General features: G+C 41.4%; 1 protein-coding gene across 1 annotated transcript in view; it reads left to right on the plus strand.

Annotated features, from left to right (window-relative positions):
* LOC104469827 (voltage-dependent L-type calcium channel subunit alpha-1C) overlaps positions 1–15,864 on the plus strand; it is a gene marked incomplete at its 3' end in the record, with an annotated part of 91,674 nt that overhangs the window by 36,741 nt on the left and 39,069 nt on the right. The window contains exons 21-22 of the mRNA XM_010084538.1: positions 957–999; positions 3,839–3,949. Coding sequence (XP_010082840.1) covers positions 957–999; positions 3,839–3,949 — 154 coding nt within the window. The remainder of the gene's footprint in view (positions 1–956; positions 1,000–3,838; positions 3,950–15,864) is intronic.

The following is a 15,864-nucleotide window of genomic DNA, read 5'->3' on the forward strand; positions in this document are numbered from 1 at the left end:
CCTGGCCATGCAAGTAAGTAAGCAAGCAGAAAACCTTACAGGTGATGAATTATTAGACTTTGTTGGGGAAAATGTAGAAATGGCCAAGGTTGACACCTACTTTCGCCTTCACACCATGTATTGAGGGAGAGGGACAGGGACATGATAAAAACAATTGTACCATGTTCACTCCTGATGACATTTAGTTAAAATAAGGAATCTGCCTCTCCTCCTCTTCCTACTAATATATGACACTTCTAACAATTCTATTTTAACTCCTTAAAAACAAACAAATAAATAACCCAACAGTTACATCACAGACCAATTCAGTGGCCACTATAATAAGTGACTTCTCAATTCTGACTCATCTTCTATGAAAAGCAGGAATAAGCCTGGAACTGCCACTCACTTGAGATCTGAATTTTAAATTTTGGTCTTTTCTGGGTTAAAAAGTAGAGAGCAAATATTTTGGCAAACAAGGCAAACAAGGAAACTGGGGATAGAGGGTAGGAAGACCCTAGTATCTCCTTTATTCTGCATTAAGAACCATAGAAACTGTCTAGAAAGAACCTCTAGAGGCTGTACTGTCTATTCCATCACCTAAAGGCCAGGATCAGCTCCACCTAAAACATTTCTTGATAGGTGTTTGCCTAACCTGGTTCACTACTGATGCTACTGGTTGCCTTACTACCTGCTGTGCATTCATTTCCCTTACTGTGTGTAGGTTTTCCAAACTTCTAATTTGGATTCAGCAAAGAAACATTTGTAGCTGGATCTACAAGAATAGCAAATAGAGATAGTTGATTAATATGTGCAGGTACAACAGCAGTAAAGGGGAAGAAGTCAAAACCTTTACTAAGTAGCCAGCTTACAGAACAGAAGTCTTAGGTTCCTTTCAGTCAGGAAACGGGCCCTCATAGACACAATTGGTTCTGTACATTTCCCCAAGTCTGTACTTTTTGGCTTTTTTCTTCCAGTCTGACTCTGTCCAAGGCCTCCCTCATCTCCCTTTTCTTTTTGGTCAGTCCCAGATTCTATCTGCTAACCCTATCTCTGCAGTCCCAGTGTCTTTGGCTGCTCAAGACCCATTCTCTTCTACACTCTGTCTGCTTAAGAACTAGTCTTTCACTCTGCTCCCTAAAATCCATCCTTCCTCCTCACCCGGTCGGTTTCTGAACTTCCTTCCCTGGCCTGTGGCACAGACAGTCTAGATTCCCACTCCTTGACAAGTCCTCCACTTCTCCTCCTCTCTACATGGACTCCCAGTTGCAGTTACCTCTCCATGGACCTCATTTCTGGTCTCTCTCTTGCCCTTTCAATTTGATTGTCTGCTACACTTTGTTCCTTTCTGCAGTTTGTCCCTTCCTGTGAGTCCAACTCCCCATGCACTCCTACACCAACTTCTCTTTTGACTTTAGCATGCCACTGGTACATTCTCCACTGGCTCAATCTCAATCTACCTAACTTCCAGCCTCCCCTCAAACAGAGCTTCAGTTTCCTATCACTTGCTAATGGTCTAAGTCTGCATTCACAGTCAGTTTTCACTTTATTTTCTCTCACTGCCTCCAGTCCAATCTCACCAGATTTCTTGACCTCCCTAATTTTTCTTGATCTCATCTAGTACTTTCCCATCCCCATTGAAAAGGCTTCCTGTGATGTCTTGCCTAAGGTAACAAAAAAAGGAGTGAGGGAGCATGAGCACAAGAAAGTGCTCTGCTCTCAGCTGAAGCATCTACTGCCCTGCTGTCATGAAGCAAGTTGCTGTGAGAATGGTGCACACCCAGGGCAGGTAGAGCTAGAAGCTGTGAGGTATTTGTGAGCCCACACGCAGGACAGCATCTCTGGAAATTCTAGTCTGAGTCTATATCCATCTTGAGAAAAGCCCAGTTTTTCAAAGGCTTATCCTGCGGCTTGGCTGTGGCCAGATTTGGGTCAAATGTTGTAAGATACAGCAAAACCAAAAGCCACATTCCAGTAAAACTCCAAGTTTTTAAGCAGACTCCTGCAGGTATTAAAGTCTTTCAATGAAAATATTACAAGAAATTTTGAAAATGCCTCAACATATATTTTTCCTTGGCCTGGCTGTCAGCTGTAGCTGAATTGCGTTAACCAAAACTTCTATAAATAAATTACCCTGAGCCAATGCAGAATATAAAAATTCATCCCAGCTGATTAAAATTTTTCAATCATAGAATCACAGAATGGTTTGAGTTGGAAGGGACCTTAAAGATCATCGACTTCCACCCCCCCTTCCAGGGGCAGGGACCCCTTCCACTAGACCAGGTTGCTCAAAGCCTCATCCAGCCTGCCCTTGAACACCTCCAGGGATGGGGCATCCACAGCTTCTCTGGGCAACCTGTTCCAGTGCCTCACCACCCTCACAGTAAAAAATTTCCTCCTAATATCTAATCCAAATCTACCCTCTTTCAGCTTAAAACCATTAACCTTCATCTTCTCACTACACTCCCTGATAAAGACTGCCTCCCCATCCCTCCTGTAGGTCCCCTTTAAGTACTGGAAGGCTGCTATAAGGTCTCCGTGGAGCCTTCTCTTCTCCAGGCTAACAACCCCAACTCTCTCAGCCTGTCCTTGCATGGAAAGGGTTCCAGCCCTCTGATAACTTTTGTGGCCCTCCTCTGGACTCACTCCAACAAGTCCATGTCTTTCCTGTTGTCAGGACTGCAGAACTGAACACAGTACTCCAGGTCTCATGAGAGCGGAGTAGAGGGGGAGAATCAACTCCCTTGACCTGCTGGTCACACTTCTGATGCAGCCCAGGACACGGTTGGCTTTCCGGGCTGCAAGTGCACATAGCTGGGTCATGTCAAGCTTCTTGTCAACCAACACCCCCAAGACCTTCTCCTCAGGGCTGCACTCAATCCATTCTCTGCCAAACCTTTATTTGTGCTTGGGATTGCCCCAACCCACATGCAGGACCTTGCACTTGGCCTTGTTGAACTCCATGAGGTTTGCACAAGCCCACCTCTCAAGTCTGTCAAGGTCCCTCTGGATGGCATCCATTCCCTGCAGCGTACTGACTGCAGCACACAGCTTGGTGTTGTCAGCAAACTTGCTGAGGGTGCACTCAATCCTCAGCAAGTTTGCTAACAACCCTAAGCATCTACAAATGGAGTCTTGTAACATGGACTGGAAGATGACCTTAGAATAAGGCAGTGCAATCAGTCTCAAGTATATGATCTGGAAATAGGGATATAAAGGGTGAGGTGGCAACATTTGTTGAAGAAACTATTTGAATTAATCAATAGAAGACAGAGAGTGACTTCATGAGATCTTAATAAAGTTAAGTGAACAGGCAGAATGATTGCAAATTTAATTCACAGTTGACAAATGCAAGATAATGCATATTGGAAAGATATGATTTGAGCTGCTCATGTACTTTGCAGAATCCTGAATTAAGCGTAATTACTTGGGGAATGGCTTGGTATCATTATGAACAGCTCAGTGAAACCCCTGTTCATTTTGCAGTAGCAATCAAACAAAAAAGTAATCTCGTATTATGGAAGGGTGAGATAACAAACACAATTGGAGACTGTCTTGTACCATTACGCAAAATTATAATGAGCCCTCAACTGGAATGATAAGTACAATTTTGGTAACTCCCACTCAAAAAGATTTTTTTAAAAACATAGGACATCTAGAGCCAGATGGCAAAAATGGCTAGAGGTATGGAAATGCTTATGTATGAAGGGAGATGGGAGTTCTAAATTGTAAAAAATTGAGTGTGCTGGGATTTTCGTTAGAGAATGTCAACATGAAGGTAGATCAGCAGGGATCCTGTGGATTCCTAAGTAACTGGTATGTCCATTTCTCACACTGCTGCTGGGATGCTATTTTTCAGCACTACGGTCAGAGCTGCATGTTCAAGGAAGCCATGAATATCCTCAACATGCTCTTCACTGGCCTCTTCACTGTTGAGATGGTCCTGAAATTAATTGCCTTCAAACCCAAGGTAGGTGCTATAGGCGTAGAGTCTCCTGGCCTCTGTGTGTGTGTGCATGTGTGTGGGGCAGCTGTGAGGAGAAGGAGGAGGTGAAACTTTCTGATCTATTACCCCACCAATAACTGAGCTGGACAGTTGCTCTCTGGATTGGAGTCTCACATATGTTTAATAACTTTTTCACTGGAGAGTAGACACCCTAACAAAAAAACCAAACCAAAACAAAACAAAAAAAAAAATAAAAAGCAACACCTGCTAGTAGAGAAGGTTCCTAGTTCTCCATTTTCATTAAGTTATAATAGTGAGACGATGTTAAGGCTATGACATGTTTACATGTTTTTCATTTTGAATGTTATTCTAATGCTATCTCTGACTTTCCTTAAATAAATTTTAGAAGGCATCCCAGGATTAGTCTCCTGGCCCAAGTGAAGTTAATCAAGCATGACCCATTTTGAGTTATGAGCCTTGGAAAAAAATTTTTCTTCTGGGAGGACTACATCTCAATGATAGTTTGTATTACTTTAGTTTTGAATTTAAGACTTCATTGATAATATGCAGTATCCCAGCAGGTCCTGTCTGAAAGTATTGTCCTGTCCATTGGGCCATGGCATTCTGCTTCTGCTACTATAGCTACACCATGGTGTGTGATTATAACCTACAAGGTCTTCCAACTAAGTTGGTACAGCTGCTGCAGGACAAGGACAAAGATTCTGACTTCACATAATTTAAGATTACACAAGGCTTTCTTCTTTGGGCTTAAATTCAGTGGTGTGTCATAAGGAGTGGAATCCAGATACCTAAACACAGGTACCTCATGCCATTTCATCTCTCTGTGATACTTTGATATATGGGGTTGTATCTTGAAGGATACCTTGGGGTTGGCAAATATTGTCTGAAATGTCAGTTATGACATTGCTAAAGATGAGAACCACCATGTCTGACAGTCATGCTTATCCTTCATGTTAAACATTTAGGGGATCACTGAAGTTAAAAGCCCCTCCTAGCTCTAACCTAATATATTCTTCATCTTCAGCTCGGAAACTTTGCTCTCCAATTCTACTGAATTCAGCCTTACTTTTTCTTTTTAACTCTGTGTTGACTTTACTCCCACCCAAGCCCTTCTCTCCTTCCACACTTTCTAGGACCTCTTCTTAGAAGAGTCATAATTTTATTTTTTTCCTGAGCCAGATATCCCTGTCCTTTCTCAGATGTAGTTCTCTTGAAAGTTAGGAACATCTTGTGTAGTCCTGGTGAAGGACTGATTTTTTTTTTTTTTTTTTGTGAGATCTCGAAATTGGACTTGGAAAATTTAAAAGTATCATCATCTGTTTCAGAAGGAATTGTAATTTTCAGGAGGGATCTACCTTTTACTTTTGAGATTTTGCCATGTCTATTAGCAAGCAGTTCTTCTGGCACTTTGTAGAAATATTATCTGCACATTATGTACCCAGAAATGTATCTCACAGGTTTTGTAATGTTCTTCTGATTCCACGGTTCTACTTCACAGGAGATTCTTAACTTTGAGAAAGATGAGGTTCTTGGTAGAATTTGTTTTGAGCATTTAGGGAAAAAGTTCAACCAGTTCAAATATTGAGCTCTGTACATATACAAGGAAGGCTTTACCTGATGTGGTTTCCTCTAACAGTAAGGAAATTGACCTGATGATATTGGAGGTCCTTTCTACTTCCTGTGTTTTGCTTTCCTGAGTTCAACCTCCTTTTCAAGTTTTGTTGCACAATAAAGCATTAAACAAAATCAACTGAGAGTAAACATGTATCCCCTGGATAGCAAAACATTGGAACAGATTGCCTAAAGAGATTGTGGTATCTCCATAATTTGAGGTCTTAAATTAGGGAAACCTTTCATTAGAAACAGTTTAGGAATGTGTGATCTGCCTTGGGACAGGGAAATGGACTAGACCATCTCATGAGGTCCCTCTCAGCCCAATTTTCCATGATTCTGTAGTTTCCAAACTAAATCCCCAGCTACTACACTACAACAAAAGTGAGAATATAAAAGTTTTCCTTGTGACCGGAATAGTAGAGTATTAATGAAGTCTTCTCAACTAGGGATCAGACAACAACTTCAGGTTGGGTCCTGCCCATCCTGAAAGAATAGCCAGCAAAAAGAATAAATCTGTTTCAAATCTTAGTCTGGCCTGTATGCCAAAAATGTAGTATTAACTCTTAAACTGCTATTTTAATTAAACACCTTCAGGAAATAAATGAAATTTTTAAAAAAGGAACCACAGGATTTATAGGGAAGAAAAACAGGAATGAACTTGTGAAAAAAAAATTAATACAGCAAAAAGACTTGCCTCCAGCAGTATATTCACATGGGATTATGTTGAGTACCAGTTCAGTGACTCAGGTTTGGAAATGTCAAAATTCCTTGCGTAACTTGACATTGTCTGTTCAGTACAAGGATTTGGCCTGCAGTCTTAATTCCCTGCTCCATATTCACTCAACCTGCTCTCCAAAGAAGGAAAACCCCTCTCCCAGATGACCATTTGGACTGATATGGACCAATACTTTAGGGCATAATCTGCTTCTGTTTAGGTTGCACATTGGGATTGAAGCTGAACTTGCCTATAATATGTTCTGTTGTGAGAGTCTCCCAGCATGGAGAAAGTTGTTACTTCAGCCCTCTGCTTGGCCAGACCTTGTGTCCTCCTATTGCTCAAGGTATAAAAACAAAATACACTCACAGATGGAGGTGGTTCCCAGGAACACCATCTGGAAAAGTCCAAAAGGATTTAATTGTCACCTGGGTGAACATCACTACAGCACGGCCGTCATCCTCTCCCCTCTAACCAGCCAACTCTCCCAGAGAAAAAAATGAGATGCTAAGTGATATTAGTGTTTCCCAGATGTGAAATAGCAAGCTTAAATGCTCATGAGATCTCTGCTGAAGACAGATTTGTCTGCTGTTCCCTAAGCAATAAAACACAAACCAGCCTTTGTTTAAGCTGCATTGTCTCATTTTGAATTTGTGCCAAACATAATTATTTTCTATCTGAAGAGTACCCTAAAATGAGGGAGCTGTAGGCTTTATGACTGACAACAAGAAAGCAGGAAGCTTGGATAGCTGAAAGTGTCATGTCCTTGCCTTAGCAACAAGCCCCAGGAAAATGTGGCAGAACAGAACTGTGCACAGAACGGAAGCTGGCAAAATTCACCCTGTTTTCTCCAACTTTGCGGTGCTTACCCCAGCAGTGGTGCTGCAGCTAACCTTCAGCTGCAGCAAGCAGCGCAGTAACTGACTTTTAACTCTGAAGCAGCTGCCACAGAGCTCTCCCTTGCGCAGTCACTTTCTAAAGGCACCTTGAAATGAATGGTCTGCAGCAGCAATAGAGGATCACTGTTTTCTCCATCTGTGCAAGGTAGAACAAGCTGCTGTTTATTCATACCTTTACCAGAGAGAATTGCTAAGGGAACTGGGAGAGCTCTTTGAGGTACTCAGAGATTCTTACAGAAGTCACCACAGCTATGCGCCCATGCAGAACAGCTTTGGGGAAAGCCTGGAGTTCCTAATAGACATAGTTCCTGCTGCAGGCAGTGGTGTGGCAATCACTACTGTATGAAGTAATATAATGGACTATAATGCTACCTGTGTATTACATGCGTAACAACAGAAGAGGTGGCAGTCTCTGACTGAATAGGTTTTTTACTGTATCCAGTTTTTATTTCTAGACTCCTATTCTGCAAGGAGACATGTCCTTCTTGTTTGCTGCTCTTGATAGTAAAGGTAAAAAAAGCAAATGCAGTCAGCTGCACAGACATTAAGTAGGATCACATATGTGAAGGGGGTAGGAAGACAAGGGCTTTCCTAACTAAACATATTGTTACTGTTGAGATTCCTTGCTCTAGTCAGCAAGTCCCTTTAATACCTGTCCTTTTTATTGCCCGTCTTCTGTGAACAGTGTTTTGGTTTCTTTAGTCTCCAAGTAGGCTGTAGAGAAGAGGGGTGTGCTAGCTGGAGCAGCTGCTGGTGTAGATAGTGCATGAAAGACAGGGAGAAGGCCAGCCTCTGATAGCCCCCATGTTTCTGTGTGGCACATTTTATGGAGGAAAGGATCAGTTATCCCACATTTTTTTGCAGGATAAATCTAAGCACTGTGTAAGACAGCTCATCAATGTCTGATGCAGTCTTGACAGAAGGGTGTGTTAACAATGAGCAAGAGAGATTTTTGGATGATTAGTGCTGATGATAAAGAAAACATCCCCTAAGTGCCCTGCATCTCCTTACAGAGTACTAATGTGCTGCTCTGAAGCAAAACTCCCAAATGGACCTGTTTGTCTTGGCTGACGTTCATAAACTGATCCAAGACTAGTTACTTCAAAGAGACGGACAGTCTAAAAGTAATGCTGTTGAGCCAAGGCCTTTTACTGCTTTGTTTTTCTAATTTTATAAATTCTTGAGCCAGTCTGGTAGGCTATTTTCCAGTTCCTGCATGAATCAAGCTGCTGCTGCTGCATGCTTTTTCCACAGAAAACTACTAAAGTGAGTGAGAGGTGCTATGCTGTCTGGGGTGCTCACAGCTACCAGTGTGCTGACTTCTTAAAGAAGAAATCCCCACAAACACCACTCCATGAAGGACCAGCTGCTCTGCAAAAGTTGCCTAGGTTTTATCTTTTCAACTCAAAGACAACTACTTAAAATTCCTCTTCATATGAAGGTGTGCCATCTGTCAACATACGTGCTAATATGGGGATGGATTATTCCTACAGGAATTTCAGATCTTTCCATCTTCCTGGAATGGGCTGTTTTACAGATGAACCACATCTACTTTTTCTTTCAGGAAACATTTCATCTATCCTCTTGTTTGCTAGGGCAGCACTAGTAATCCAAGTGGTATGAATTTTCTACCACTGTCCCTGTCATCTCAAACTCGGGAAAGCATACCAGTGGAACTACTCCCATGCATAAAGCACGTGCTCATGTATTTTGTCAAATGCAGGTCTGCGTATGGAAAGGGAGTCTTGGGGATTTCCTCTGTAGAATTATGAGAGAGACTATAGATCACAAGTCTGTTCCATTTACCAGATACTGTCAGCACCTTTCTTCCCTGGGTGTTTATGGATGTTACTTGTAAAGCAGCCTGTAACAACGCCATCTGTCCTGCCTCAGATAGTTCAGTCCCTCATTTATCACTGCTACTTTACTCTGAATTCTTGCCATTGCTTAATGTCATTTTCATGTAGCAGAGTTCAGACTTCTGTGCACTGTTTCAAACAAGTTTCACATTCAGTACAAGACATATAATCCCATGTGATCCCAGGAAGAGCTATGACCCTCTGAGTAGTGAAAGTCATGAGTGTCACCCGTGGTTATTTCTTAGTCTCTATTTACTCTCTTATCCTTAGTGTTTCTTTCTTCCCTGATATATTTGCCCTTCTTTATTCCTCTTTAAGCTCCTCTCAGTCAGTGTTTATCATGCATTTGATGCACTGGTATCTCTTTTCAAACCTGCAAAATGACTCATCCGTTTCTGTTCTCTTTTTACTACTCTATTTCTAGTACATTTATGCCTATAAACAGATCCTTGAGCAGTCTCTCCTAGAGACATACTGGCTGCTTCATACTACTTACATTCTTCTTTCTCACCATAACTATAAACTGTCATTCCTTGGTCAGGATAGAGGGTTTGTCATTTTCACAAATGAAATTTATATCAAATCTATCCCCTTGCACCACAGAAACAAGGTTGGTTAATTTTGGAAATATTTTTTCTATTTCTTCATTCTAGTACCTTTAAAAATACCTGTGTAGCTTAGGATGCTGCCCTGGCATCATTCATCACAGTGATTTACTTCTCCAGCCTATACAGATGAAGGAAAATAAAGACATTCTGCACTGATACAAAAATGTCGGGAAAACTGGTTACAATTGAGGGATCTTTTGCCCAGTACTGAAAAAACACTTCAGGTCCATGCAACAGACAGAGGAATCATATTTAATTAGAAATCACATGGTCTGGGATGAAGTATGATGGTATAAATTAGTAGCTTGGGTTTTGTAAACGTATATGTGAGCCCATGGTGCAGGCAGCTGTCTCCCTCTCATGGAGGCCACACAATTATCATTGTCAAATTGCTCTTTGCAGATTTTCTCTGCTAGTTTTGGCAAGTTCTTAACATAAGTGGTAATCTAAATTGTTCTTCTGCTCAGCTTCAGTATTAACCCTCTCTGTTTTGGAGGGGCAGCATCTAGCCATGGCACATTTGCTGACTGAGTTGTCTACCCAGTGCAATAGGAAGGGCAGTCTCCAACCACCACCCTGCCTTTGGGTGGAACAAGTGTTTTAAAAGGTGAAAGAAGTGGTGAGAAAGATAGTATTTTTCAGGATCTATGGGTGGGGAAAAAATATACCTCATTCACCAAAAAGCAAGAGTGAACTCTGCTTGGTGTTGGGTAAGAAAGAGTGAGCATGGAGAGAAGTAGGAATAGTCAGGTAAAAGAGTGTGTGAACTGACAAAAGTGAGAGAACTGAACAAATAGGAAGAACCATGTACGAGGGGAAAAGAGAGAGAAACCAAACCTGGAGCAGAGGAAAAGCCATACACAGATAATAGAGAGTGCACACGGACAGAATATCCTTAAAGGAAAAAAGAAAAAACAAAAAGAAAAAAAAAAAGACCTTAAAAGAGAAAGGTATTAATAAAATGGAGAAAACAAATATTGGACAAAAAATTATGCAAGGAAAAGAAAAACAGAAACAGGGCTGAAAGGAAAAGTAAATATGGAAAGGGATTTTTAGAAAATTAAAAACTGAGTCAAAACTTTCATTAGCTTTTAAGCTAATGAACAACTTTTTGTGCTTCTGCATTTTATTGAAGTTCCCTGGCAGACATCCCAGGTCTCCATGTTCAAACACATCAGTATCTCAGCCACAGAACCTCACCAGTCTCACCAGAATAACTTGCAATAAGAGCTGAGCACAATGTATTTCCCTACTTCTGTATATTACTTTCAGCCCTGTTGCAAAATGCACCAGCATGTTATCCCAGAAATGCTTTCCTTTTTCACCCCAAATTTTTTTTCTGGATGAAGCCTGAATGTATTGTATATTCCTCTGGATCTTCTGTACAACCAGTAGCCCAGCTGGAATTAATCTCAGCCACTTCAACAAGCCCAGCAGCCATATGACCTGAAATCCCTGACACCTCTGAAGTGCATGACTAGACACTGCAATGATTGTGTGCATTCACTCTGAGGCTCTCAAGGAACTGCTGAATCAGGCTCAAGGGTTTTGTAAATACACTAAAAAAGGGGAAAAAAATCTTAATCTTGGTCACTTCTCTGCTTTCTGTTTACTTTGATTACCTACATGCCAGGAGTTTCATGTATTTTGCACAGCATACATGTCATGTGGAGGTTTGACCATACGGTCTTTCATGTCCACAGGTCTGGGAGGAAGAATGAGCCTCTTGTCTAAGCCCTTTCTGCAGAAGGAAATACTAAAAGTGCTGTATGTCAGAGCAGCGTGTTTGATGTGAAGAAATACTTGGGATAATTATTTGGGACATAGATGATCAGGTCATCCCAATCCTTTATACCTATCAGTGGGTTGGAACAGAGGGTCATCAGGTAGACTTACTCCTGGATGCCTCTCACTTGACAGAATTTCTCTCTGCCTATATGTCCAGGAGAAAAAAGTGAAAAGAGAGGCTGAGAAAGCAACTGGGCCTCTTGCAACACAGTCTGTGCCACAACACTCTCACATAAGCTCAGTTTAGAGACTTTCTCATAGAACACGAATAGGGCATTCCACCATCCGAGAGCCAAAGCAGTTGCTTTTGTTATTCCAGGCCTTAAATCAAAACTAGTCATGAGTCTGTGCTGACAACATACTACTAGGAAGTGACACTGAAAGAAAGAACCACATGCTGGTGTTTTCGAGTACTGGCCCATCGAGTTAAACAGTGTACCTGGTAAGCTGTAGAGCCTCAAACAACAAATCCTCCAGTTAGTACAGAAAAATAAAATTTGCAACAGAACATTAGGGATGAGGTTGATTTAGCAACAATTTCCACAAATGAGGAGTCAGCAGACAGATAACTGCCTTCTCTGTCGTGTGAAAGTACAGGGAATCCTCTTTGATACTTCTAGATTTCACCAAGTTCCTCACCAGTTCCTGAGCGTGTGTGGGAGGGGAAGTCTGGCCATTCCCGACACTTTGAAGGAGAAAAAAAGTAGTGCCAGACTAAAGTTTTTCTATTGTGCATATGGTTATATTCTGAGATGGCATAGGTGTGACTCCACCTAAACAATCATGCAGTGTGAAAAACATTCAGTAGGTGAATGTAGCTAGACAGATGATGAGCAATGGAATTTTGCAGTAAATCTTATCTCATACGACTAGTGGAATCTGGGTCAGGAAGCATCAAAGTCTTCCTTCTGAACACTGGTTGACATTCTGTATGACTTATACTGGTCTCTTTCTCATTCCCTCATGGAAAATGTACATTGTGGAAGGTCGTCAGCAGAGTTGATCTCAACTGGTTCCTTTGTTGGTGCCCCGAAAGAAGAGGCCAAGAATTAAATGAGTATACAGGGTGAACTTCCCTCTTAATGAAAAAAACTTGTCCTTTCATGTTGTGGTGAAAGCAAATGGCGAGGGACAAAAAGGCTGTTTGATCTGCTGCTTCCCATGTTAAATTCGTTGTTTAAGTGCAGGATGTTCTTCTTCCCGGAGAGGACAAGGCCAGCAATTTTCTGCACACAAAAGATCCTCTAATTACTGTATAGAATGTGTAAAATTTCTAACACTCATCATCCAGAGCTATGCAATCCTACATCTTTCTGAAGGATCAATGGAGAATTCAGTAGGCAGAAAAAACTGTTAAAGAAGCTGTATAAGAGCTTCAATGAGAGAGGACCTTTTCCTTCACAGCAAACATACCCAGAGAATTTGCATATTGCTGCAACATTGTGACAGATTTATCTTCAGTCTGGCACTTGGGGGTTTTAATGTCATTATAAATGATCAAAAATAATGATATGACTGCACAATGCAACAGTGTGGGAAGTACTGTATTAGCTATTACGCTTAATTATTTAACACAGAAAATTATTCACACAGTGTTAAAAGCCCAGTGGGATGGTGAACTAGGGTCTCATTCATAACAGCACTGGCAACGTCAGCAGCAGCATGTAAAGGGAATAGTTCCAGGGAAAATTGACTTACTTTCACTCTCAGAAGAAAAATCCCGATGCTTTATCATTTCATGTGAGGTTGTTTTAAAGGGTCAAAAGTTCTCACAACTGTGAATCTTCTCTTCACGTCAGAATGATACCAGATAACAGACTGTGATACAGCCCTTGTTAAGAACTGTTCATCATGTTATGAAATTACATTGCCACTGCCACATGGCTGAAGCCCAAGACAGTTGATTTCTCTTCTGTGTCGCCAAAAGCATCTGGCTTTTGGAGGACCTTGGAAACTTTAGTTTTCAGCATTTCTGCTTCCCTAAGTGTAAGAGAGTAACCATCCTCTTTTGGAAAGTTATGATTGATGGATTACATGAAAGTAAGCACTATTTTATTAACTGCTCTAATCCATACACAATCAAGCCTTTTCTGAAAATTGAGATAACTTACAATAAAAGAAACTGTTCAAAAACCTATTGCTCATATCTACCAGCCTGTTTCTAGAAGAATGCGCCTTTCTTCCAGTGAATATCCACTATCCACACAGCAACCATGTCAGAACAGTCCATAGCCTTGTCCCATGGTGCATACAGAGACAGGAAAGCTATTCCAAGTGCAGTTCTGTGTTCAGAATGTTTCCTCACCCATTATTTGCCACTGTCTCATCTTCCCACAACAGTAGGTGCCTCTTCACTCTGAGACATGTGACACTTATGTTATTATAGGTTGAGTTTTACTTCTTTTGAATCATTCTTCCCTGGGCTGGGATGTCAGTCCAGCTCTGGAAGACAGACTGTCTTAAACAGTGAAGCCCATCCTTTTGCTCTTTTCATAGGACTGTTTCGTGTTGTTGGTTTGATTTATTACCTTCAAGAGTTATTTGTTGGCTGTCTTCAAGACTTGCTTTTTTCTAGACCTTGCAAAGTCTCTGAGCATTTACAGCTTCTTCCTAATGGAATTTGACAGCAAAATTCTCAGGGAATGCATTTTGTGATAAATGATCTGTTCAGACATAGCAAGCTGTCACATTCACTTTTCAGTCTTTCCAGTAAGACTAGTGTTGATTTTGTTTCTCTTTTCTGAGAACAAGTCTGGTTTCTGACTGCAGGGCAGTAATTGTTAAATGGTTGCAATTGTGCCTGAGGAAAAGGACCCAACTCCCCACAGGGTATCACTGTGCCACAACATACGTGTAGGAAAGTCAGGAATGTTTATCTTGTTTTTCTACGTGGACAGCAGAATCCATGAGAGTTTTCTGTTAATCTACCTCCATTTTCCAGCATTTGTATCAAGGAGGCCTTAGGCATTACTGTTCTGAGGCATTACTCACTGTCCACTAAGGACAATCCAGGCCAAAATGACACCAAGGTCAGCTAGTTGAATCACCCAGTTTCAGTATGTTTTACTGTTATCATTTCCTCAGGCCTTCCCAGCATATTGCCTTGAAATACAGTCTTTGCCACCTCTAAGAGTTGCTTCCATAAGAAATGCTTCTGTATTGTCTTTGCCGTGCTTCTTTCCCAGTCTTTGGAGGACCTGGGCCCGTAACATTGCACTTCAAGCCTTTCACATGGCTGAGTGCTTGTGTACTACTAGCCACTTCACAGTAAATGAAATACAGAGAGATGTAAGGTAACTGTACCACCATGTAGGTGGGCATGGGTAGTGGGTTTTTTTCTTTTTTTCCTGTTGTGGAGATATTTGCCCACTAGAAGCACAGGTGAAAATCGTAATTCACTTTAGGACCTACAGGCTCTCAAACAATAAGCAGGTGGTGGTCACTTTTAACACTAACGAGCTACCTGAGATGTATACTAGTGACCTAGAAATAAATATTTGGGGCCTTTTTCCAGATAACAGAGCTGTTTAAGTGCTCCAGCTCCTTTGTTTCTGTCAAGCAATTTCCAGTCAGGCCCTCAGACCCCAAGGGACGCCTGTCTGCTTTCATTGACATCCTTGTTGTGAGAGAGAGCATGAAGCAAAATGGGAGAGGGTAAAGGAAAACATCAGAGATACTAAGTACCTATCTTGGTCTACAAGTTGGTCTTGTTTTCTTATGGAACAAGCAGAGAGAGGCAGGAGGCTTCTTCATAACTGACCAGAACTTTGGAGCAGTCTGGGGAGCTGAAAACCTACTCTCCTCACTCCCTGTCTGCAGAAAGGTTTGACGGAGTACAGTGGGGTCTTGTGCAATTCCCTGCAGCAATGACTCATTACAGCGACTGGTAGGTGAACTGCAGAGAGTCTGTGTCTCAGAATTAATCCATCAACGGATGAGAGCTGATAGATAGTAGGCAAATAGAGACTGTTTTCCTGAAGCCTCTCAGGAGATCCAAGCAGCTGCATCCTCCGCTTTATTCCTTCTCTGTTAGGTTCTGCTAATTTCCCTGATTTCTGTTATGGCTAAATGGTATTTTAGCATAACACAATTTGCATCTGACACAAATATCCTTTTGGTGTCAGGCACTATTGTAGCTTTGTAAGATTGTTCAGGATACATGTGAATCACTCAAATCTGCTGTAAGAAGGTATGCCAAGAGTCACAGTACTGTGTAAATGTCATTCAATTCAATACCGTTTTCCAATTAAACTGTCCCTTTTGCAAAAACACTTTCAGGGAAAGCCTCTTTTAATGAAGTCTGATAACTGACTCTCATAGCTCCAAATCACCTGCAGCATTTTCAGAAATGAATTCACATAGTAAGCAGCCATCAACCAAACTAGCAGTTCATCTCATTTTGCAGATCCCCACCGTAGTCTGCTTTGGTGCCCTT

Source organism: Pterocles gutturalis, unplaced genomic scaffold, assembly GCF_000699245.1.
Source record: "Pterocles gutturalis isolate BGI_N339 unplaced genomic scaffold, ASM69924v1 scaffold140, whole genome shotgun sequence".
Taxonomy (NCBI): Eukaryota; Metazoa; Chordata; class Aves; order Pterocliformes; family Pteroclidae; genus Pterocles; species Pterocles gutturalis.